Here is a 26,618-nt window from a genome sequence, read left to right as displayed (position 1 = left end):
TTACAGATTTCTTCTTATTATTTACTGCCCTTTCTTGTAATTCTAGACGTTTCTTGCAGTTGGTAATTCGGTCAATTTAATTTCATGTTTGCTTTATATAATAAAAAACATTTACTTATTTGTATTGTTGAAAAAATGTATTCGTTCTCATTCGAGACTTGAAATATCTATGTTTAAATAAAGATGTGTTAATTATAATAAGTAGTTTGCCAACAACAACTTATAATAATAACTTTTTAACGATTTCTTTTAAAAAGAAGCGGAAAAAACCTATGATTAATAATTACTATAATGCCACATAATTGCGAATGAAAGTGATTTCAGTAATACTTTAGTATACTTACATAATTACATCATCTTAAAGGTTAACCAAATTTATTCGATAATTCCCTTTCTTTTTCGTCGATTTAGTTCAAAGTATAAAAATAAATTTGTGTATGAAAAAAATGAATCCTTGAATTATAAACGCTGCAAATATGTAATCGTTATAAAAATAATCTTTGAACCTGACTATTTTTTCACATCAATTTGCGATTCATAATCACATGACCGCAAACTATTGCTCACTATAAATTCATCTCCACCTGTCCGGAATGATCAGTACGGTTTTAAAAAAGTAACCAAAATGAAATCGTCGGTGATCGTTGCAGTTTTATTTTTAACGTTTTCCGCTCATGTAAGAATAATCTGACTTTATTAAAACGACGCAACAAGTACTACTATTTTTTAGGGTTTAACTCCCGAGCAACAAGCTAAAGTAAAAGAACACTTTAAAGATTGCATCGCTACAACTGGTGCAATTGCTGAAGACGTTCATAAAAGTCGTGAAGGAAACTTTGTTGACGATCCCAAAATTGGAGCGTTCGTGTTTTGCTTCTTTAAAAAGGTTGGATTTATGAACGAAGCGGGCGATTTCCAATCTGAAGTTGTAAAAGCGAAGTTATCACCTGAACTAAGCGCCGCTGACGTTGAAGCTGTCTTGGGTAAATGTAGTTCAACAACTGGAAAAGATAACCATGAAAAAGCTTATAACATTTATAAATGTTATTGGGGTGCTACTCCTAATCATGTTAAATTAATCTAAAATGTTATTATTTTTAAATGTTTTTGGGAAGATAATAAATAATATTAATTGTTAAATATTATCGTGATTTGAATGACACAAGATAATATAAATTCTCGCTCACGAAATAATTGCATAAAAGTTAAAGGAGAGTAACGGAGATGAACTGAACTGGTCTCCGTTTATATCATCCAGAAGTTAGTTATAAGGGTTTTATACAACTTTCCAGTGAAAACTTGTCAGGATCTGCTGAGATACTGATAAAGCACTTTGTAAAATTAATGTCTCTTACAACTTTTCAAGCGAAACTCTTTTATCTTTTTACATTATAAAAGAATTCACTTTACACTTTTAAAAATCGTTTAAAAATACTTTTCAAATTGTTTATCCTCCAGCTTTACCCATCGCTTACGTGATTACTTCGGAAATCCGAGGAACAGATGCTTCATTCAAACCCTCTACCGATGAATTGCTCGAATCCCCGTAAACATAAATAATGTATGAGGTGGTGAAATGCAGGTCAACATGTATTTGCAAGTCAATCTTGTCAAAGTACCTCAACACAAACGGACGCTCGCAAATAAATCTCTCTCTAGAGCCTCATTATTTTGCCACTAGAATCATCCGGGAACAATTAGGGCAAAGGAAATTTGTAATTTGGGCATTAAGTTCGGCAAACAAACCTAATTAGAGAAGTTCGTGGTTCATTTCGAAATCCGACGCGTATATAATAATAATGATAATATTAATAACTCACAACGAATGTAAAATAAAACATCCTATTTCCGCAATTCTAATTTCCGTCGTTCAAAGGAATTCTTTTGTATTTCTTATAATTTATAACACCAACAGATTTATTACTCCATTCATTACAATATTGTTTGTGGTAAAAATTATTTATAATGTTTTTTTATTATTAAAACTCACAAAACTACTGTTTCCAGATATCTACTTGTTGGTATAATGTATATGTTCACCCAAAACACTAAATCGTTAATACGATGCTATTATTGATCATTCGAGTGACATTCGTGAATTATTAAGCAGCAAATAGCTCACACAATTCGCTATGACTAAAAGCGATAATCAATGTGTAACGGAAATAACTTCACGCTTTCGCTGTTTCTTGATAATTAGAAATATGTGGAGATAAATAACTTTGTTAAGTTTCATTAAAACGGGAAATAACAGGAATTTTGATGTGTCATTTTTAATTTTCTGTTTGTAATTAATTTTTTGATATATGTATATTAAATCTTTTAACAAAATTTAAAACAATTAAATGTTAGTCCATACTCAAAACTTAAAATTTGGTACAATCAAACCTCAAATGTTCCCCTACAACCCTAAGAAGTTTCATTTATCAATTCGAAACTGTTTTGGAGAAATGTATTTGATTTCGTTGAAAAATTCCTTTTTGAAGAAAATACTGTTTATCATTGATCTTAATTGAAAAGTTTGTCACATTAATGACGTTTAGAAATTGTTATGAAAAGACTGTTCGTCCAGAAGACTTAAAATTTGGTATAATCTAACTTCAAACATTCTTCTATAACCTCAAAATGTTTCATTTATCAATTTTGAATAGTTTTGGAGAAACATATTTTTCCTTAATTTGATGTTAGATAACGTCAAATTCAAACTGGCGATTTAAATATTTTTTGTAGTAAAACTGTTCAAGCTGGAAGCTTTAAATTTGGTATAACATAACCCATCCTCAAACAATCTTTTCTAACCTCAAGGAGTGTCAGATATCAATACCAATCAATTTCCGAGAAAACACTGCTTATCATTAACCTTAATTGAAAAGTTTGTCAAATTAATCAAGTTTAAAAAGTTTTATGAAAAGACTGTTCAGCCAGAAGACTTAAAATTTAGTATAATCTAACCTCAAACATTCTTCTATAACGTCAGAATGTTTCATTTATCAATTCTGAATAGTTTTGAAGAAACATATTTTTCCTTAATTTGGTTTTAAAACAACGTCAAATTCAAACTGGTGATTTAAATTTTTTTTGTGAAACAACTATTCATGCTGGAAGCTTTACATTTGGTATAATCTAACCTCAAACATTCTTCTATAACCTGAAAATGTTTCATATATCAATTCCTTATACTTTTGGAGAATATATGTATGTAGTTTCACGTGGGGGTGAATTCCTTCACAGCAGTTAGATCCCAACGGGCCCTTTGTACATTCCCACAATAAACAATTCATTCAAGCGTCAGAAAAACAGCCCAATTAATGAACGTTAATATAAAACAGAAAGAAATATCCGAAATTTGAGGCCAAGTCATAGTGACTGTTGGGACAGTCACCAACAATATGATTTACCGTCTCGTCTTTCATTTCACACCTTCTACAGAGAGATATATTCTTCATGTAGAACATGTCCTTACGTAACCAGCAGTGTCCGGTCAGGAAGTGAGTGAGCAGCCTCAACTCATTTTTGATTTTCCTAGGAACTGAGTAGATCTCTTCCGTTCAGGTTAGAGCAGAGTTTTCTTTGCAAAGGCACCTACTGCTGTCTCATCCCATCTATCGCAAAAAGCTCGATAGGAGATGAAGTTGCTCAGCTTTGATGCTGTATTAATTAGCCGCCCGTCTCGCCAACCTGTCCCCATGATTGTGTCCCTTAATTTCGATATGTCCTTTTCGCCACTTTATTATGACGTTGTTATATACGTTTGCCTTCTCAAGTGATTGCTGACAGGAGTTCACTAACGATGATGTAGTTCGATGCCTACTAACATAGGCATAGCCTGTCTGCTATCAGTAGATATTACAACGTTTCTGCCGATTCTTTTGGTGTCGATGATCACATTGGCTGCTATGTTGATAGCAGTTATTTTTGCCTGAACAGTCGTGCAGTGCGATCTTAGCGAAATGTTTTTATCCAGCCAGCGATGACCAATGGCACTCTTCGAGATTCCAGTGCCAGATTAGTGCTACTAAAGGTGGTTTTGTCAAACGCTCCCTCTATGTCAAGGAAAGCTCCCAAAATCTTCGATCTCTTTCGAATCAAGTGCTTGGTCGATGCGCTTCACCACTATGTGTAGGGCGGTATCCACAGATTTACCTTTTATATAGGTATCTTGATGCAAATCCAAAGGAGTAAGTACATATTCTCTAATGTAATGATCACATAGTCTTTCAAGTGTCTTTAAAAGAAATGATGAGAGACTAATGGGTCGAAAGGCTTTGGGGTCCGTTAGGTCGTTTTTTCCATTCTTTGGTATGAAGGTTAGTGTGACCCTCCTCCAGGTGATGGAGACATAATTAAAGGCTAAGCAAGTTTTAAAAACCCTCATCAAGTGTATTTTCATATCTTCTAGGCTCCATTGAAGAAGAGCAGGAAAGATCTCGTCGGGTCCGTTTGTTTTGAAGGGCTCAAAACTGTCAACGGCTCACTCTGTTGGCAGTTCTGAGTTCACTCTACCAACTCGTTCTGTACAACCTGGTTGGCTATCTGTCAGTCATCTCTGGTAGAAGAGTTGTTTAGTTCCACTTGGTGTGAAAGCATTGAAAAATAGGAACTGCAATGATTCTTCTGGATCCTTGGCAAAGCTACCATCAGTCTTTTTTAGAATGTCATAACTGTGTTTTTGGCCGCGAGATAGTATTTTGTTTAGGCGTGAGGCCTCAGCAGCGCTCTCCACCTCCCCATAAAAACCTCTCTAGGCTTGTCGCTTCTTTTGACGTAATAGACGTTTGAATTCAGTCTAATTTGTTTTGCTTTATTAAAAGCTTTCCTGCAGGTGACCCTCGGTGAATGTAGATCAGGAAGCATTCAATCCTGACTACAACGGATTCCCGATTTGATTCTTACGTCAGGAGAAACGCGGTCTTGTTCGGTTCATCTTCCTAATTGATGCCACCACGGAACACCCGAGTGAGGACGGTACTAAGCAGAAAGTTCATTCTGCCCTTGTGCGTGGCAAGCCATTCAGCCGCTTTTTCAAAAGCAGCGAAGATTAGAAGCATACTATCTTCTTTCACCTCTGAGTGCAGCAAATACTCAGTTTGCAACCTCTAGGTGAGAGTTTTCTTTATTCAAGACGGCGATTGTCTCCCGGACATCCGCGAGCATGTTAATAGCTTTTGGCATCCACTTTTTGTTATCCTTCTCATTTTTGGTTGTTCATCTTTCAGAACTATATGCAACTTCGCCCCTTCCCATGGGGAGAGCGTTGGTAGAATACTTTTGGAGAAATAAATTTTTCATTAATTTCGTTTTAAAAAGATACAAAATTCAAAACGGCGATTAATAATTTTTTTGGAAAAACCGTTCGACCCCAAACTTTAAATTTGGTGTAACCTAATCTCAAAGAGTTTCAGATTTCAGTACTAATCCATTTCTGTGAAAGCACTGTTTATCATTCACATTAACTGAAAAGTTCGTCAAATTAATGGCTTCTAAAATATTTTATAAAAAACTACTCATCTAGAAAACTTAAACTTTGGTACAATCTAACCTCAAACATCCTTCTATAACCACAAAATGTTGTTTTGTTGAAATATCTTATTTCTTAATTTCGTTATGAAAGAGTGCCAAATTCAAATCAGCAATTTAAATTTTTTTTTGGTAAATTGTTTAAGAAAGTAGCTTTAAATTTGGTATGGCCTATCCTCAAATAATCTTTTATAACCTCAAATGTTTTTAGTCAATGTAGCCAATTAAAAATGTATCGCTATTGAAAAAAATTTATTGGAAACTCACTTATTAAAACTTTAAAACATAACACATCCTCAAACGATTTCGTTGGAATGCACAAAAAAGTATAAAAAACCGACAAACTTAAACGCCACATTAGTATTGTTCCAAACTTTATAAAGAACATATCCTGGTAATAAATCAAATTAAGGATGAATAAATTAGTGCTTTTCACTATTTTAAATATAGTTGCCATCACAGCGCAGGTAATTAATTTTTTATATAAACTTAAATAACTATATTATTATAATATTTAGGTTATTCATTTTTAATTTTTAAAGGATTTCTACGACCAGACCCACGTTTACATGCGTTTCAAAGATTGTTTAATGTCCTCCGAAGCCGATCCCTTAGCTGTTCGTTATCTCAGAGGTGGAAATTTCGTCGATGATCCGAAACTAAACGATTTCGTGTTTTGCTTCCTGCAAAGCGTTGGGTTAATGGATATTAATGGAAACATCCAAGTGGGAACGTTCAAAAAATATTTGAGACAGGATTTTGGTGAAGACGATATTGAGAACATCATTGCAAAGTGTGAATCGGTTGTAGGAAAAAACCTTCCTGATAAGGCGATGAAAGTGTTTAAATGTTATTATAACAGCCCATTCCGATTTGTATTTCTTTGGTGAATTGATTTTTTTAATGTTCTATTTAATAAGTTTATTATACATTTTTAATTTGGTTGATATAACAATCTTTTGGTAAATATGAATAAATAAACAAAGTAAATTTAATTTTGTTTTTTCAACAACGTAATAGAGAAATAGGGTACATATTAATATGAATTAATTAGAAGCTATTATGCATTATAATTCCTGCAATTTTCTTCATTGCCGAACGCAATCGAAACTTTTTTATTATTTATACCAAATCAGAATCACAAAATTAGATAATAAATCAATTTTTTGTATTAAAAATTTGTAGGTTCATCCGGTTCGAAGAATCTATTTTAAAATTTAAATTTGCCTTTTCTATTCGACTCAGTTTGCTGAGACGTCAAATTGTGAACAAACTGCACGAGCATAAGGGGTAAAAATTGAATTTAACGCACCCGGAGCGCTTGGTCTCGGAAATGTAATTTCAGTTTAAACGGTTTCTCGTTTGTACGACTAGAAATTGGTAGTCCGAACATGAGTCGGGGTATTTACAGACGGTTATAAAAAAACTAATTGCAATGGGACTAAAAAGTTAGTGCAAAAAATTTCAGGGATTTCTGTTAAACCCATTAAATCCGCTATTGGAACAAAAAAGGAAAGAAATCTTTTATTGATCACCAAAAATTGATGAAAGTCTAAATTTTGACTTCGTGCAACCAATTTCATTTTTGTGTAAATTAAATTGCATATGTGAATTTAAAAACTTTTTAGATTAATCAAGAAAAATAGATTTCGTCTTGAAATAGTCCTAAATTCTCTTAATTGTATATATCTCTTTAGTTTTACTCTTTTAGTAGAACATTTAAATTTCCCTTTTTTACATGAATTAATGAGAATGGTCTCAAACTCTGCCAATTTGCCAGAGAAGTATCGCTTAGAATAAAAAGTGCATTTGATAGGAAGAACATTCATAAAGGTACCTGGCAAATACAAAGACTAATAAAATCGACCATGTCTTGATGTCTGCAAAAAAATCGTCATCAGTTATTGATGTACGAAGAAGAAGAGGTGCAAATTGTGATAGCGACCATTATGGTGGAAGGCAATGTCCTCCAAAGAATAGCTAATATAGCAAAAAAAAAGAGGTAAGAGATACAAAACTATAAGAACAGTACAAACAAGATATCTCTACCAAAATGGAAGGCATAAATATAAATAATAGCAGAGACATGGACGAAAGAAAAGAACGAATTTCGAACCAGATTGCGACAACGAAAGCAACAAGAGCGAATAGAGAAGCCTATAACTCAAAAAGAAAAGAAGCAACAAGGTTGTACAGAAAAAAGAGAACAGCTGCAATGAAGAAGAGAATTACAAGAGAAACCAAAGAATACAACCCAGATTAAGTATTTGTAGGGACAGAAACGGTGTTATACTGCCGGAGGAGAAGAAGGTCGCAACACTGCAAGGAAACCCTGAACATACAAATATAATGAAGATGAAAGCGAAAACGATATATCTGGACAAAACTACGCCACCGTGGAACTTGAAATAGAAACGCTAACAGCTGACGAAGTGAAGGCGGTAATAATGAAGTCGAAGAAAAACAGATCCCCTGGAGAAGATAATATTACCATCGAGTTAATTAAAAATGCAGTCGACATAGGTATCACTAAGCTAATGGCAAAATGAGGTAATTCCAGAGGACTGGAAAACTGCTTTTGTATGCCCAATATACAAAAAGGGTGATATGCTGCTAAACACCGCCTATAAAATTTTATCCAACATGATTTACGAAAGAATAAAAATAATTGCCGAAGAAATAATAGGGGAATACCAATGCGGATTTCGGAAAGGAAGATCTACTACTGATTAACTGTTTGTTCTGAAACAGAGTATGGAGAAATGTTATGAATATCACAAAGATCTGCATTTAATGTGCATCGACTCCAGACAAGCCTTCAATAGCATAAACCGAAGCAAATTACAATCAATGCTGATAAATATAGCGATACCTTGCTTTATAAAGATACTCGTCAGCTTGGCAATGATGACAATGTACGAATCTAAACCAGAAGTAATAGTACAAGGTAGAAAATAGGAACCATTTGCCATTAATAATGGTGTTCGACAAGCCGATACGCTATTAATGTTACTGTTCAATCTAGTTCTGCAGTGTGCAATTGGAGATCTAGAAAACGAAGACAGCATATTCAATAAGCCATATCAAGTGATTGGATACGCAGATGTATATGAAAATAACGGCCTGCTCTCTACACACTATGGTAGAAACATTCGTAAGGCTCGAACTCAAACCGATAATAATTGCCATTAAAATCAATGAGGAAAAAACCAAATACATGAGAACGTCCAAAGCTGAGAATAGAAGAACTCAGCAAAACTTAACTATTGCTGAACACAAGTTTGAAGGTGTGGAAAGCATTAGGTACTCGGGTATATTACTCAGAAATGATACTTGCATACAAGATAGAATAAGAGTTGGAAATACATATTACTTCGCTCACAAAAAGTTATTCCAATTATATTACAACAAAAGATGACAATATCCTAAGGATAAGAAGGGGGAGGCCTAGAATAAGATATTACGACTAACGATATAAAGCAGCTGCGCGTTCATAAATGGAGAGTGACAGCACTTAATATAGCGGCGTGGATGCAGATTGTTCAGAAGGCTAAATCTCACCAAAGGATATAGCGCCACAGGATGATGATGACTTTTCCCCACCTCTGGCTTGCTTATAACACATGGGATACTCCTTTTTTTCTTTAGCAGCTCACAGTTTTCCAGCACTCAATTATGTTGAAGTTATTTTCGATTAGAATTTTTACAGTTTTTAGGGGGGTGGGTTTCTTGAGCGAAACCTACTTATGTCCCTGCCGATAATTTCAACGTGGGAACGGAGCATATTTTCAATGATCGTGTGGAGGAGCTATATGGCTCAGTGCATGCAGTCAGTAATGGACATGGCCTTGATTATGCATGGTATAGTACGCATAGCTTGGTTGAGTTGGACATCAACACAAATAGTGTGCAAGTTATTAATGCACATCGGTGCATAGTACTTTGTGACCCAATGTTGTCGAAAGCGTAAACTCTGAGGAGCCTCATATGGTGCCGCTCAGCTTTAGCAGAATATTATTTCAGATTCTCAATTTTGCAGTTGTCTTCGTAAGGTGTTCTTTAAAGCTTAACGTTTTGTCGAGATTGACACCTAGATATTTTGGGTGTTTTTTGTGACTGAAATGGTAGATCTTAAGTTTGTGGATGGCTATCCTGTTGTTCCAATCACGGAAATATCTCCCTAGGGTAGAATTAGTTAGAATTTGGTCAGTAGTTTCCAATTCTTTGCGGTTTGTAGTAAGCTGACAGTCATCTGCTATGTACAGATTGAAAAGCAGGGGAACTAGCACCGATCCTTGTGGAAGGTCATTATTCAGTGTCATTTGGGTGCTAGTCTTGTCACTAATGATGACTTGGACGCGTTTGTTAGATAGTATGGCATTGATAACATCAGTAATCTTTCTGTATGAGTTAGCTCGCATTAATTTATACATTAGTCTTTATAGGCACACTGTATCATATGCAGGTAATAAGTCAATGAGGATAGTAGATGTTTTTAGTTGCTTTTGAAAGCCTCTTTCCATGTAGTTTGTCAGTGCGGATACGTGGTCTATGCAGCTGCGGTTTGGTCGGAATTCTGCTTCCACACTTGTTTGTAGTATTGCTTGGGTGGTAGTTTTTTGATGTATCGTTACTTTTCCGTGGTTTTAGAATGGAGACGACTTTTGCCCTCTTTAGTTGATGGGGAATATTTTCCGTCTGAAGGATGTCGCAGAAGAACTTTGCAAACCATTGCCTAGAAATCTGACACTGTGTTTCAGACACTCACCCTAAATGGCATCAAAGCCAGGGGCTTTCCCATTTTCACTTCATTTCGGGTTGGAATATTCTGTTTCAAGTACACAGGTGAATCTTTTTGCACTTACGAAAACTAGATAAAATTACGGAGATTAAAAGAATAAAGCACCTGAGTATCATAGAATCAAGAAGATGAAAACGTTGTAAAAAGAAGTTTGTAGCAGTAAAAAGAAAACGACTGCAAGTGTATACGTTTACAGTTCCTGTACAGTACTGACTACATTGTAGCTATAAAAAGGATTCTTTATTGGTTAAACCACGCATACATGGCTTCTACAAGGCGGGTGCAAGACAGCGAATGTGCTAACAGGGGAAAGTTACATAATGTATGACTTGACTGTAATAAGTTGTATAATAAGCTTCTGGGTTTGATATCTCCTGGCCTATTTTATTCCTTAATGTAACAAACGTGTCACCAAATTCCATAAATGTTTAACAAGCATCTCGCTGGTCTTTTTATTTTCTTACTTGCACATCTCCTTTGAATAATGACACACTTTCTTTCCTTTTAAGTTTATTTTCTGTTACTTGCTTTGGATTCCAAAACAACTTTGTCAATTCTTTACACAAAGATGTTTACACATTCTCAGATTTTCTGGTAAATAAAACTTCGTTTTTATAATATTTGTTTTAAAATTATCTGACAATTTATCAAAAACAGAGTTAGTTTCTGTGTTATTGTTTTGCTGCGTTCCATTATTTACTATTTGTGGCCCAATATTTGTTCTTCATCAGACTCCGAAGAAAATGCTGATTCACTTACTAATTATCTCTAATATACTCCTATAATAACAAACTCTAATTCATCATCAGCAACTCCGATTGGAGTTAGTGGCAGCTGTAGTATTAACAAGATTCAACTACAAATAATTTTCAAAAAATTATAAACTATTTATTAAAATGAAACAAATTTTGGCTGATTGAATTAGTTTAAAAAAATACACAAGATGTAATGTTTTATTATGTAACTTCACACGGATGAATAGTAACAATCATAGAAATTTTGTAATTGTTTGTACCAACAATTACCGTCAATGCTATATTTAGGTTTTTCGCTCTGTAAACTTTTACAAAATCAATGAATACCATAATACACAATGGTCGGAAGTAATAATGCTCGACGCAAGTAAAATACCGTGAATACAAAACCTTATTACGTTAACAGAGAAAGGCAACAACAACCACAAAAATCTATCAACTCAATTTGTAGAGATTTCTAAAAATGCAATAATAAAAAGATGTTTTAATTAAATTTAATAAAAAATTAATTGAATTATTTATTTTTAAATTTTTATTATAATTGGTGATTATAACCAAATTAAGTCGTGCTTCGGGCTAAAAGAATTATTCTTAAGTAGTGTTATTATTGTTATATAAGAGCGGTAGTAATGGAATCGTGGTTAATAGTCAGAGCTTACACAATCGGTGCAAAACGCTTTGTGAGTCAGACCAGGAAGTGTTGAGAAACTCTTAATACAGCTTTGTACAATATGGATACATTGAGAGAGTTTTAAAGGTTTTGTAATAACTTATTTAGGTTTATTTTTTAATTAAAAGTGAAAATGTAGGAAATAATAATTACTTCTTAATTATCATAATAACTCTAAAAGAATAAATATGATACGCAATACCACGCTAATTTTCAATTAATATACTAACTTTAAATTTAAAATTAACATAAATCATTTTCACGAAAACGTATAAAAGCTGTACTCATTTAAATTTTTTAAAGCATCCAACTACGTCAGGGTAAAAAATCGATTTTAAAGCCAGATTGTTAATGCGAGGAGAACTTTTAAATCTCATTATGGCGTCAACTAAATGCAAAATCCTATCTAAACTCACCCCAACTCTTATGAACAAAAAAATTAAAAGTTATAAACGGTTATCTCTGCACATTTTTGTTTAGTATTATATTATATCCCACACTAAACCGGATGTAAAAGAGGGTAATTTATGACTTGAATTATATCCGGAGTTTTTTACTATTCTCGGAACGTTTTAAAAGAATTCTAAACAATGAACACATTTTTACCGGTTGAATTCACAACTGAGTTTGCAGCTTTTGCATTTTTCATGTCGACGGTTTTTCCCTGATACTCTCTAGGGCATCGATTATAGCGATTGTCGCATAAATAATGTAACGCGACTTGGTTGTGACGCGAATATGTAATTTTAGATGCATTTTTCGTGCGTGCAAACCGAAAACCGTGTGTGATTTCGGCGATTAAAAATTGATTTCTAATTCCTATTTAACCGAAATGATTGTTTCTAATTTTTTATTTCGCCATTTATGGTATCGAACACAAACATTTTCACCAGTACAATCCGTAGAAGATGAAACTGTATATGGTTACGAGATGAAAGTGACTCGAACACACGTTCTTTTAGCCATGATTGGAAAGTTTAGACACTAAAACGTTCACCTAATATTATTCCTACAAGAAAACGATTGTGTTATTATTTTAATTATACTTTAATAAAAAGATTTTTTTTTCATTTTGGGTTTTGAACTTTCAAAAAAGGCCAAAATATTTTTGTTAGGTGAAAACAAGTTACTAATCAGATATTGGGGGGCCATACCCAGAATGCTAATGAATGTTTCATCTCGACGGTTTAGCAATTGACCCCAAAGCAACTACATCGCGGCTTGAAAATAGTCGATATTTCTTCTTATGTTGCGGCTAGTCCATTTAAGGAAGGACGTAGTGCCATTTCAGAAATAATGAATTCATTAAATTTGTTATTAGGTAGCTAGGATTCCAAAATATACGTAGAAAGAATGGACGAACAACGAATTAATCTACAAAACCGACGCTAAACAACAACTAAAGAAACCGATTTTCAAAATATGTTTTAGTTTCTGAGATATTAATTTTAAACCATAAGGTAGTTTCTCATTTTTTAGGATAAACAAATATTTTCAATGATTTTCAAAAAATCATAACAAATTAGCATTTTAATAAATGATTATGGAACTTTCAGTATTTATTAAATCTTTCTTACAAAAAAAAAACAATTTTTAAAATATCCTTTACTTTTTGAGATATAAATTTTAAACATGATAAGATATTTTCCTATTTTTCAAGATAAACAATCATTTTCAAAAAATCATAACAAACCGGAATTTTACTAAATCATTATGAAATTATCAGCATTTGTAATACCAATTATAAGGTTTTCAATGAAAGAAACAGATTTTCAAAATAGTTTATAGTTTTGGAGATATTGATCATTAAACATAATGATGCATTTTCTCATTTTTAGGATAAACAAATATTTTACAAAAAATCATAATAAATTGTAGTTTCAATAAATTTTTATCAAATTATCAGCATTTGCAGTACAAATTATAAGCTTTCTAATGAAACTAACGGAATTTCAAAATAACTTTTAGTTTTTGAGATATTGATTATTAAACGTAATGGGGCATTTTCTCATTTTTTAGGATAAACAGATATTTTCAATCATTTTCAAAAAATCATAATAAATCGTAGTGTGAGTAAATTTTTATCAAATTATCAGTATTTGTAATACAAATTATAAGCTTTCCAATGAAAGTAACAGATTTTCAAAATATCTTTTAGTTTTTGAGATATTGATCATTAAACATAATGATGCATTTCTCACTTTGTTAGGATAAACAAATATTTCTTAAAAAATCATAATAATTCGTAGTTTCAATAAATTCTTATCAAATAATTAGCATTTATAATACAAATTATAAACATTCCAATGAAAGTAACGGAATTTCAAAATATCTTTTAGTTTTTGAGATATTGATCATTAAACATAATGAAGCATTTTCTCATTTTTTAGGATAAGCAGATATTTTCAATCATTTTCAAAAAAACATAATAAATCGTAGTGTCAGTAAATTTTTATCAAATTATCAGTATTTGTAATATAAATTATAAGCTTTTCAATTAATGTAACAAATTTTCAAAATGTCTTTTAGTTTTTGAGATATTGATTATTAAATATAATAAAGCATTTTCTCATTTTATAGGATAAACAAATATTTTTAATCATTTTCAAAAAATCATAATAAATCGTAGTGTCAGTAAATTTTTATCAAATTATCAGCATTTGTAATACAAATTATAAGCTTTCCAATGAAAGTAACAGATCTTCAAAATATCTTTTAGTTTTTGAGATATTGACCATTAAACATAACGTTGCATTTTCTCATTTTTAGGATAAACAAATATTTTACAAAAAATCATAACAAATCGTAGTGTCAGTAAATCTTTATCAAATTATCAGCATTTGTAATAAAAATTATAAGCTTTCCAATGAATGTAACAGATTTTCAAAATATCTTTTAGTTTTTGAGATATTGTTCATTAAACATAATAATGCATTTCTCACTTTGTTAGGATAAACAAATATTTATTAAAAAATCATAATAGTTCGTAGTTTCAATAAATTCTTATCAAATAATTAGCATTTATAATACAAATTATAAACATTCCAATGAAAGTAACGGAATTTCAAAATATCTTTTAGTTTTTGAGATATTAACCATTAACATAATGAAGCATTTTCTCATTTTTTAGGATAAGCAGATAGTTTCAATCACTTTCAAAAAATCATAATAAATCGTAGTGTCAGTAAATTTTTATCAAATTATCAGTATTTGTAATAGAAATTATAAGCTTTCCAATGAAAGAAACGGATTTTCAAAATATCTTTTAGTTTTTGAGATATTGATCATTAAACGTAATGATGCATTTTCTCTTTTTTTAGAATAAACAAATATTATGTAAAAAATCATAGTAAATCATAGCTTCAATAAAATCTTATCAAATTATCAGCATTTGTAACACAAATTATAAGCTATCCAATGAAAGAAACAGATTTTCAAAATATCTTGTAGCTTTTGAGATATTGATCATTAAACGTAATGGTGCATTTTCTCATTTTTTTATGATAAACAAATATTTTACAAAAAATCATAATAAATCGTAGTGTCAGTAAATTTTTATCAAATTATCAGCATTTGTAATACAAATTATAAGCTTTCCAATGAAAGTAACAGATCTTCAAAATATCTTTTAGTTTTTGAGATATTGACCATTAAACATAACGTTGCATTTTCTCCTTTTTAGGATAAACAAATATTTTACAAAAAATCATAATAAATCGTAGTGTCAGTAAATCTTTATCAAATTATCAGCATTTGTAATAAAAATTATAAGCTTTCCAATGAATGTAACAGATTTTCAAAATATCTTTTAGTTTTTGAGATATTGACCATTAAACATAGTGAAGCATTTTCTCATTTTCTAGGATGAATAAATACTTTTAATCACTTTCAAAAAATCATAATAAATCATAGTGTCAGTAAATTTTTATCAAATTATCAGTATTTAAGCTTTCCAATGAAAGTAACGGATTTTCAAAAAGTCTTTTAGTTTTTTCGTTATAAACAATTATTTTCACTCATTTTTATCATTATAAATTATATTACCCTGTTATGCTGTTAATTTATCTCTTCTCGACGAAAGACTGTATCAGCATAAAAGAACCCCGGTGGTGCTGTATATAGACGCGAAGGTTTGTAATTCTCATCTTTCATGGTTTAGAAGGAGTTATGAGTCTCCAAGGAGAAATTTTAGTGTTACGTAAACCCAAAAAGCAAAAGCAAAATATAAATACAATTCGTAGATACCTTAATTTGAAATAGGATAAAATTTAACAATTTTAGTTAGAGAAACCTCGTTTTGTTTAATGAATGAATTGAGTTGGTTAAGATGTTTGTTGTGAAAAAGGTGCGTTAAGTGATGGTAGAAGTGAAAATTAACTCGAAGAAGTTTACCATTCCAGAAAGTTGTGCCTGTCAACTGTAACGTACCTTGACCGAACCATACCCAGTTAGGTATATAAAGCTGCGATGGTACACCACGAGGTAGTTCTAAAGCGAAAGTCGGCGGATCCAAAATGAAGATCTTGGGATTAACTTTCCTCCTTATCGTATCTGTCTCATCTAAAGTAAGTTTTAAATTTAATAAATTTAATCAAGCTAATTTAAATTTTATTATCTCTTAAAATAAAAAATTATTTCATCATTTTCGATTGTTAGAAAGGACTTTCACTTTTCAAAGTAACACTTCCTGTTTCATTCTCATGTGATTTATAGTTTCACCTTCTTCTAAATTTTTTTTCAAGGATAAATTAACCCACGAAGAGCTACAAAAGTTCCGTGAAGAATGCGTGAAACAAACCGGTGTAAATGATGAGTTAATAACGAAAGCGGATGACGGTGATTTTGCCGATACAAAAGAATTAATGTGTTTCTCGAAATGTTTCTACGATAAACTGGGTTATTTGAAAGAAGACGGAAGTTTAGATTGGGACGTGGTTAAAGAGATATTTGCGGACGATAAGACTCACGCTTTACCAACTCTCGAGGCGTGCAGAGATCGCAAAGGAAAAAGTGCTTGTGAAACGACCTATTTGATTCACAAGTGTTATTTCTTGGCGTCTCAAAAGATTTTAGCCGAATCAGAACAAAACGCTAAAAGCTAAGGAATTAAAAAATTGATGTGTAAGGGTTTTAGTAGAACTTTGGTTTGGTTTAGTGAAATAACGATTCTTTTATGTATTATATTTTATAATGTTATGAAAAATTTATTTGTTGGTATTTATGGAAATGCGATATGTGATATTAAAATAAAGTATTTAATTTTTAAACAAACTTTTTTACTTCTCGAAAAGTAAGAATTACCTTATAAAAGTTCCGGAATGAATGATGAATATTACTGAGTTCTGCAGCAAACTTTTTGATTATAAATTTCGCATTAAATCTTCCTTAACACGACTGGTAATTTAAAAGTTTTTTCAAGAATGGCATAAATTCGACTTATATAAAATATTTTAAAATATCAATTCTTCGTTATATTATTAAATGCGAAGAGTCAAGATCCTCTACAGCGATGCCTGCCATTCACTTTTCTTAAACTTTATGTCTCTGTTTGTATAAAAATATGGAGTGGTTAACACTCAACTTTCCCGCGATCTTACATGGCACCGTTTAACGGACAAAATTGGGAAATAACTCTCGTTGAAAGATGAAACTAAAAGTTTATTTATCTCGATATACAATACCAAGTGATGGTTAAGAAGGAAACTCTTAAAGTGATTAATTTTTAACAATTTGATATAGCAAAATAAATTTCACATACAAAATTGAATCATAAAAATCATTTTAGATAAACAAGCAGAAAATTGCTGATTATTTTTTTAATTTTTAAAATTCCTTCGAGAATGTCTGACATTATTGCGAAATTGATTTTCAATGTAACAAGTTATAAAAGAAAAAATTGCTTTTCTGATTAATTGAATAAAATCAGCTCCCTTCAAAGATTCACGAAGTATTAAATCTGGTGAAATTTGCTTCCCTTATCAATATTGCTTCTACAACGATTTTGTATAGAATAAAATTGTTAAATTGATAGTTTAATTATCAAATATGTTGGATTTGCGGATGTTAAAAATGTATGATGTATTATTTTCTTTTAAGATCTATACTTTAGTCGCAACATTTCAATTATTACCCCTATTTGATTATCTAGTTTATTAGTTTCTTGATCATCATAATCCAGTCCTTAACATCCATTGCTTCTTAACCCTCAATATAGGTCTCCCTCATTTTTGACTCTTTATCCTTCCTGGTCTGTATTTAGTTTGTCGTTATTTGTTAGTATCGTCAGTAGGGTGTGTGGGTGATCTTTTTCTACTTTTCTTAGGCCAGTATTTCTAACATAAAGTTTGATGAAAAATATTATGGAAAATACTTTGTCGATTTACACTACGTAATATATTTGTCCAAATTATTACACAAAATGGATGAACAACAGTTTTTTGCTTTTGGTGGCTAACACCGAGCAATGTCACAAGAAGGAAAAACGGGTTTCAAACTCATTTCTTGAGAGAACTGAAAAGTGAAGACCCGAACCATAACGAAAACTATTTAAGAATGGATGAGAAGACCTTTTGTTTCTTGGCATCTGAACGATATAAATTGATTTCAAAGACAGGTACTCATTTGAGACAGTATAAGCGTGAAAGATTGCCTTATTGCAACACTTAGATTCTTAGCAACTGGCGAATCTTATTCTTTTTTCAGCCAGATACTGACATGTTATTCCATTGATTTTCTTCCTTACATCTGTTGCTGTACAACCGTCAACAATATCACTTATAGCCGCAGCAATTAATTGATAAACAAGTAAACGTTTGTGTCTAATTTTATAGTCATTACTTTTGACATTGTACAACAAAAAAAAATTGTCAGATGCCATTTTGATTCCAAAACTTATAATATGTTCTGTTGATGAGAACATATGGTCATAGACATATTATCATATTTAAACTATTATAATATTTGGTATAAACTTTGGCAGTGTAATATTTCTCATCAACAATACATGATAAGAGATCTATAACATAGAACTATGATATTGTAATACCGGCCTTATCGATTCTCGGTCTCCACGCGAGCAGTTCTTTTGTCCATCTTCCATCCTTCAAATAGGCAACATGACCTATCCAATTCCATTTTAGTCCTGCAATTCGGGCAATCACATCAGTTACTCCCGTGCTTCTTAGATCTTTGTAGTTACTCGCGAAGCGAATCAAAACACCAAGGATTGACCTCTCTATTTTTCTCTCTGCAATTTGAAGTTTTTAACTGGATATACGCATTGGTCAAATATTTTACGTTTTAGATAGATTGGCAACTTACTTTTGAAGATATCCTTCAGTTTCAATTCCTTCAGCTTCATTTCTAAATCCTTATTTCGTATCTATGGCTCTTCAGCCTGAAGCGGACCCTGGTCTCCTTAGAGATTGGGCTTTGCCCTAACCTCTATAGGATTCGTAACAATTTGCCTTTTTTCCGACCTGTGGTTGTTAATCACGCGATCAACCCACTAAGGCCTGGGAGGACAGGTGATTGATACTCGTAAATAAAACTAACCTTACCCAACATTTTTTTCTGGATTGATTGGCATTTGTAAACAAAACTAATTTTATTCAATCCTGCCTTCAAAATGTCAGTTTCTAACTTGGATACGAGAGTAATTGTTATTTGCAATCACTCTTGCTGAACATCTGAACAACCATTACATGTTCATGTTCCACCATAGCTGGTTGATCTATCCCAAGAAGTTCTGATTGACTTCTAACGAAGTGATGCTGAGTCACTTCCTATTGTCCTTTCATATCCGTATTGTTACTATTCGTAAACGAATCTTCAACATAACCTTCGACACCATTTGAAGATCGCCATACTCCATGTCTTTTTAGGGTTAAAATGTTGGCGGAAGCATTTGCGAGGAACGTGGCGGATGTTCTCCGAAAGTAGTAACCAGTAAATAAATGCGTATCTTGTAATTTTAAGAAATTAGCTACAGCTCTGGATTTTAAAATAGCAAATAAAGTTTTATACCTACAACGACAAAAAGTGTGTAGTATTATAAACAATAAATATATAAAAAAGGTATTCCTTAGAAACTTACTCTCTTAAATCTGTTTTGCCAAATACAAATATGGTGCACTTTAACATCGAATACGTAGACCATAATGTCGGCGGAGCGTACTTTTATCAACCGATTGAAATACGAGATCACTACTTTTTCCGTAATAATTTTTACGTCTTTGATCTTCTCAACTTGTATGTCTTTCCATCCGACATGCACGTCAGTGAAAAATTTTAGTTTCCTCACTTGTACTGTAATATACTATTACACAATATTTCTTTTTGGGGTTAATTGATATTCATATTCAAAACTAACCTTACCCAACATTTTTCTCCGGATTCATTAACATTTATAAACAAAATTAACCATACTTATCATTTTCGGGGTTGATTGACATTTGCAAACAGAACTAACCTTACTCAACATTCTTGTCGGGTTAATTGACATTTACAAACAAAACTAACCTTAATCAACATTCTTTTCGGGGTTGATTGGTATTCGTAGGCAAAACCAACCTTACTCAACATTCTATTCGAGGTTGATTGACATTTGAAAACAAAACTAACCTAACTCAATATTCTTTCTGAGTTGATTGACAATCGTACGCAAAAAACTAACCTAACTCAACATTCTTTTCGAGGTTGGTTAACATTTGAAAACAAAACTAACCTTACTCAACATTCTTTTCGTGGTTGATTGACATTTGCATACAAAGCAAACTTTATTCAACATTCTTTGCGGGGTTGATTGATATTCTTAAGCAAAACTAACCGTACTCAACATTCTTTTCGGGGTTGATTGACATTTGTAAACAAAACTAACCTTACTCAACATTCTTTTCGGGGTTGATTGGTATTCGTAGGCAAAACTAACCTTACTCAACATTCTTTTCTAGGTTGATTGACATTTGAAAACAAAACTAACCTAATTCAATATTCTTTCTGGGTTGATTGACACTCGTAAGCAAAACTAACCTTACTCAACATTCTTTTCGTGGTTGATTGATATTCTTAAGCAAAACTAACCGTACTCAACATTCTTTTCGGGGTTGATTGACATTTGTAAATAAAACAAATCTCATTCAACTTTTTTTTTGGGTTTGATTTACATTCCTAAGCAAAAATAACCTTACTCAACATTCTTGGATATTTGCAAACAAGACAAATCTCATTCAATATTTTTTTCGAGGTTGATTGACATTCGTAAGCAAAACTAACCTTATTCAACATTTGTTTCGGGGTTGATTGACATTCGTAAGCAAAACCAACCAATATTACTCAACATGTTTTTTGGATTGACATTCATAAACACAACTAACATTAATTAGCATGTTTTTCTTGGTTGATTGACATTTCTAAACAAAACTAACCCTACACAACATTCTTTTCGTGATTGATTGACATTAGTAAACAAATCTGACCTCACGAAACATTTTTCCCTTGGTTGATTGACGTTTATAAACAAAACTAACCTGAGTCAAGATTCTTTTCAGGATTGATTGATATTCGTAAACAAAACTGACCTTACTAAACATTCCTTTCGGGGATCATTAACATTTGTAAACAAACCCAACCTTACCTAACATTCTCTTCGGGGTTGATTGACATTAGTAAACAAAACGTACCTTACACCAAGGTACATGAATATAAAGTATGCTCACACGGTGAACGAATTGTCTCTCGCATGTCATAACCGCGTCATAGCCATTTTAAACAAACCTGTACTTACTATAGTAGACAATAGTTAATAGTTGTTGCTACGCTATGACACGGTGATGACATACCAGAGCCAATTCGTTCACCATGTGAGCATACCTTATATTCATCTACCTTGCCTTACACAACATTTTTCCCTTGGTTGACTGACATTTATAAACAAAACTAACCTTACTCAACATTCTTTTCGGGGTTGATTGACATTTGAAAACAAAACTAACCTAACTCAATATTCTTTCTGGGTTGATTCACACTCGTAAGCAAAAAACTAAAGTTACTCAACATTCTTTTCGAGGTTGGTTGACATTTGAAAACAAAACTAACCTTACTCAATATTCTTGTCGGGTTGATTGACATTTGTAAACAAAACTAACCTTAGTCAACATTCTTTTCGGGGTTGATTGGTATTCGTAGGCAAAACCAACCTTATCTACTAAACATTCTTTTCGAGGTTGATTGACATTTGAAAACAAAACTAACCTAACTCAATATTCTTTCTGGGTTGATTGACACTCGTAAGCAAAAAACTAACCTTACTCAACATTCTTTTCGAGGTTGCTTGACATTTGAAAACAAAACTAACCTTACTCAATATTCTTTTCGTGGTTGATTGACATTTGCTTACAAAGCAAACCTTATTCAACATTCTTTGCGGGGTTGATTGATATTCTTAAGCAAAACTAACCGTACTCAACATTCTTTTCGGGGTTGATTGACATTTGTAAATAAAACAAATCTCATTCAACATTTTTTTCGGGGTTGATTGACATTTGCAAACAAAGCAAACCTTACTCAACATTCTTGTCGGGTTGATTGACATTTGCAAACAAAACTAACCTTACTCAACATTCGTTTCGAGGTTAATTGGTATTCGTAGGCAAAACTAACCTTACTCAACATTATTTTCGAGGTTGATTGACATTTGAAAACAAAACTAACCTAACTCAATATTCTTTCTGGGTTGATAGACACTCGTAAGCAAAACTAACCTTACTCAACATTCTTTTCGAGGTTGGTTGACATTTGAAAACAAAACTAACCTTACTCAACATTCTTTTCGTGGTTCATTGACATTTGCATACAAAGCAAACCTTATTCAACATTCTTTGCGGGGTTGATTGATATTCTTAAGCAAAACTAACCTTACTCAACACTCTTTTCGGAGTTGATTGACATTTGCAAACAAAACAAATCTCATTCAACACTTTTTTCGGGGTTGATTGACATTCGTAAGCAAAACTAACCTTACTCAACATTTGTTTCGGAGTTGATTGACACTCGTAAGCAAAACCAACCAACATTACTCAACATGTTTTTTGGATTGACATTCATAAACATAACTAACATTACCTAGCATGTTTTTCTGGGTTGATTGACATTTGTAAACAAAACTAACCTGAGCCAACATTCTTTTCGGGATTGATTGATATTCGTAAACAAAACTGACCTTACTAAACATTCCTTTCGGGGTTCATTAACATTTGTAAACAAAACCAACCTTACCTAACATTCTCTTCGGGGTTGATTGACATTAGTAAACAAAACGTACCTTACACCAAGGTACATGAATATAAAGTATGCTCAGACGGTGAACGAATTGGCTCTCGCATGTCATAACCACGTCATAGCCATTTTAAACAAACACATACTTACTATAGTAGACAATAGTTGTTGCTACGCTATGACACGGTGATGTGATGACACACCAGAGCCAATTCGTTCACCATATGAGCATACCTTATATTCATCTACCTTGCCTTACACAACATTTTTCCCTTGGTTGACTGACATTTATAAACAAAACTAACCACCATTTGACCAACTAACCACCATTGGTCGACCATTTGTGCCAACCAGATGGGGAAGGTTTTTTAAAGTACAAATGAACATATTTGAGCTTTTTAAGGTTTCAAACTACCATTCAACTCACATTGTATCATATTTTTTTAGTATCATCTGATTTTGATTTTACTTTTGGATAATTTTCTCAAGAAGTTATTGGTAATTTCCTTTTAACAAAAGTTATAACATTTATATTATATTACAATTATTTCAAATTAAAATAAAAAAGATTATTTTTAACATAACAACTTTATTGTATACTTTTAAAGTTGCTGTTTTGTTCTTGAAATTTTCCTACTGTTATAAATAATTGGTTATGTTGTAACTAGGTTAAAACAAGAAAAACATCCGCTAATTAGGAATTTACCAAATAGAACAATTACGTAAAACACGTGATTGTGCAAATTGATAATTGCCCATAACTTTTTATCGCTGGTGACCGGTTAATTTCTGCACTATAGTTTTGTTGCTTTTATATAATTTTAACTCTAACCGGTAATTTTAAATTACCGGTAATTGGAACCAATGTTAATTTATAAACTCAATTATGTTTTAATTCACTTAAATTATCTTTTCAATGTAATTATGGATATTATAACACTTCTACAACATTTCTGCACAATTTTAATCATTTAAAATTTTTTTTGGGGGCTTAAATCATATAATCCTGAAAACAATTTCACACATCTAATTAAGAGCTCTACACGACCCTCCATATCGAAAGCCCTTTGGATTCTGAAAGTCACGTACAACGGCTAAACTCGAGCAGTATAACTTGGCAATTTTGTCCAATATAACACACTCCGAGCACGTATACGTGATTCTCTCCTTTATTCAGCTAGATAAAGCCTAAGGTGGGCGTTTTCCACATTTGACACGATTGCGGTGGGACCAATTATTTGATTAAAAAGATTGTTCGTGTCTTTCCACGAAATTTCTCGAGGAGGTGAAGGTATAAAAACGGGTAACTGGGGGAAAATTTTATAAATTTCAGTTCATCGTGTCACGGTTGACGTGTAGCGTGAAGAAATAACATGGCTACAATAAACTGGGTGCTCTCGGCTGCTTTGTTATTGTGCTTGTCGTGGGGAACAGTGAGTATTTTGTTCCAAAAACGGGAGGGATGGTTATCAAGCCTTTCATTCCCTTTTCAAAGCTACAGACCTTGTTACATTCATTGTGGACTACATTTCGACCTTCCTTACTGTGTTAAGTTAATGATCCCAATTTTTTCTTTATAAAACCATTCTGTTTTACGTTCTAGTTTTTTTTTTGTCAATTTATTTTAGCATCACTTTATCTTGGTAACTGAACCATTTATTATAAATACAATATCGACCTTATACTACAGCTTTTAGAGGCAAATTGCATCCCCTTAGCAAGACGTTGGTTGATGCCACAAACCGACGATATCGCTCCGTTTCCTTCCTGTGCAAAATGGCAAACGTCTTTTTCCAAAGCCCTCGGGATTAGTTCGACAGGTTCTATCTCCGAGATTTAGGGGCATGGCCGTAGTTGCGGCGTAACGAACGGCTTCGTGAGCCTTCACCGTAATTACGGCAAGGTCTAAAGAACAACCGCCCGAAGAAACACATTGCCTCCGACGTACACAACACAAACAGTTTGCGAGAGAATGCCCTGCCACTTTCGAGAATTAATTTCAGCACTTCTCTCTCGGATTCTTAATCTTAACTCGACCACAATGAAAATTACCCAAGACAAAGGGGTTGCAATTTACTGCAATTTATATGAATAATGTCAATTAATTTTTTTAATTTTTTAAATGAATGAGCACGCAATTAATTCCCATTACTTCCAATCATTAATTCCCATTGAAATATTAACAGTTCGTTCGGTCTATTTGGCACGATTCCAACCCATTTTCAGCTTATTTAAACCATTCGTAAAGAAACGGTTTCGTTTTACGTAAACCTAAATCACACGACTTTTGCACCACCATAAAATGAAAAAAGAACCACAAAAAAATCTGGATAAGATTCAAACCGTTTCTTCTTGTGCAGGTTTTAACCGAAACGTCCACTGATAAAGTGCATAAAAAAGTTTGTATCAGGGAGTCTGAGGTCAACCCGTCGCTTGTTGAAAAAGCCTTTGACGGCGACTTTGCGGATAACAGGGAGCTGAAGTGCTTTTTCCGATGTTACCACGTCGAATCCGGCTTCATGAACGACAAGGGCGAGATACAAACTGATAAAATCAAGGCTAAAATTCCAAGCAAAGTCGACAAGAGAGTGATTGGGCAGGCAATCGATAGCTGCAGGAGCATTAAAGGATCCGATTCTTGCGAGACAGCTTATAAATTGCAAAAATGTCTTCACGAAAAGAAAATTGATTTTGTAGGAGTTTAGATTGATTTTGGTAGTTTGGAATTAGACAAAATAGTTTTAAGAAATAAATATTTTAGAGAGGTAGTAAATAATGAATAAAACTTGAACTAAAATGATTTTTATTTTTCATACTCCTAAACATGTCATCTTTTCTTTAATACAGCGTTCTTGAAATCTGCAAACTTCGATGTTATGATGTTTTAAATTCAACTCTGAATATCCGCAATAATTGACATTAAATTGAAAGACATCAATAAAAAATCTTAAATCTTAAACAATCTTATCTCAAGAACCAACTGAGATATTAGCATGAGGTAACAAGTATATTAAAGCAAATTTAATTAACATTTACCATATTTAAAGTCATACTTTCAAATCTTCAAATTTTGGAGTTATGGTTTTTTAAAGTCAACTGTAACAATAAATGACGAGAAATTGAAAGACAACAATTTCTAAACAATGACATCTCAAGAACTAACAGAGATATTAGCATGAGGTTAGAAGCATATTGAAGCAAATTTAATTAATATTAAACTTATACAAAGTGATACTTTCGAATCTTCTAGTTACGAGGTTACGAATTATTGAAATTAATCAAAATCGTATAAATTAGTTTGGATCACATGAATCTTTATGGAATTCTATCTCATAAACTAATTGAGATATCAGTGTAAGATAGCAAAGGTTGTATAGCAAATTTAATATATATTTAAGGTGGTAACTGTTGTTTCTTCAAATCAGCAAACTTCCGTGTTATAGTTTTTTAAAGTCCACTCTGACTATAATTTACATCAAATTGAAAGACAATAATTTTTCAACAATGATATCTCAAGAACTAACTGAGATATTAGCATGAGGTAAGAAGCGTATTAAAGCAAATTTAATTAATATTAAACTTATACAAAGTAATACTTTCG

At 32.4% G+C, this 26,618-nt stretch overlaps 3 protein-coding genes across 6 annotated transcripts in view; all 3 read left to right on the top strand.

The window, feature by feature from the left end:
- Positions 1-26,618, top strand: part of LOC111423611 (Calbindin 53E) — a 145,091-nt gene that overhangs the window by 99,317 nt on the left and 19,156 nt on the right. The gene's annotated exons all lie outside the window — the stretch shown is intronic.
- LOC111422597 (uncharacterized) lies at positions 577-6,507 on the top strand. Its single transcript, XM_071198280.1, has 3 exons — positions 577-676; positions 731-1,081; positions 6,060-6,507. The coding sequence occupies exons 1-3, from the start codon at positions 626-628 to the stop codon at positions 6,405-6,407; spliced, it is 750 nt and encodes a 249-aa protein (XP_071054381.1). The 5' UTR covers positions 577-625; the 3' UTR covers positions 6,408-6,507.
- Positions 16,214-25,817, top strand: LOC111422752 (uncharacterized). Its single transcript, XM_071198279.1, has 3 exons — positions 16,214-16,308; positions 16,486-16,842; positions 25,378-25,817. The coding sequence occupies exons 1-3, from the start codon at positions 16,258-16,260 to the stop codon at positions 25,720-25,722; spliced, it is 753 nt and encodes a 250-aa protein (XP_071054380.1). The 5' UTR covers positions 16,214-16,257; the 3' UTR covers positions 25,723-25,817.

The sequence above is a fragment of the Onthophagus taurus genome, chromosome 7 (genome assembly GCF_036711975.1).
Source record: "Onthophagus taurus isolate NC chromosome 7, IU_Otau_3.0, whole genome shotgun sequence".
Taxonomy (NCBI): domain Eukaryota; kingdom Metazoa; phylum Arthropoda; class Insecta; order Coleoptera; family Scarabaeidae; genus Onthophagus; species Onthophagus taurus.
This window is presented reverse-complemented; position numbering and strand designations above follow the sequence as displayed.

What these genes read in the sequence shown, in the direction of transcription:
- LOC111422597 (XM_071198280.1), top strand. Translation starts at nt 626, where the DNA reads ATGAAATCGTCGGTGATCGTTGCAGTTTTATTTTTAACGTTTTCCGCT. An exon ending in TTTTAACGTTTTCCGCTCAT is followed by an intron (nt 677 to 730) that starts GTAAGAATAATC and finishes ACTATTTTTTAG; the next exon opens with GGTTTAACTCCCGAGCAACA. An exon ending in CTAATCATGTTAAATTAATC is followed by an intron (nt 1,082 to 6,059) that starts TAAAATGTTATT and finishes TAATTTTTAAAG; the next exon opens with GATTTCTACGACCAGACCCA.
- LOC111422752 (XM_071198279.1), top strand. Translation starts at nt 16,258, where the DNA reads ATGAAGATCTTGGGATTAACTTTCCTCCTTATCGTATCTGTCTCATCT. An exon ending in TCGTATCTGTCTCATCTAAA is followed by an intron (nt 16,309 to 16,485) that starts GTAAGTTTTAAA and finishes TTTTTTTTCAAG; the next exon opens with GATAAATTAACCCACGAAGA. An exon ending in CAGAACAAAACGCTAAAAGC is followed by an intron (nt 16,843 to 25,377) that starts TAAGGAATTAAA and finishes CTTCTTGTGCAG; the next exon opens with GTTTTAACCGAAACGTCCAC.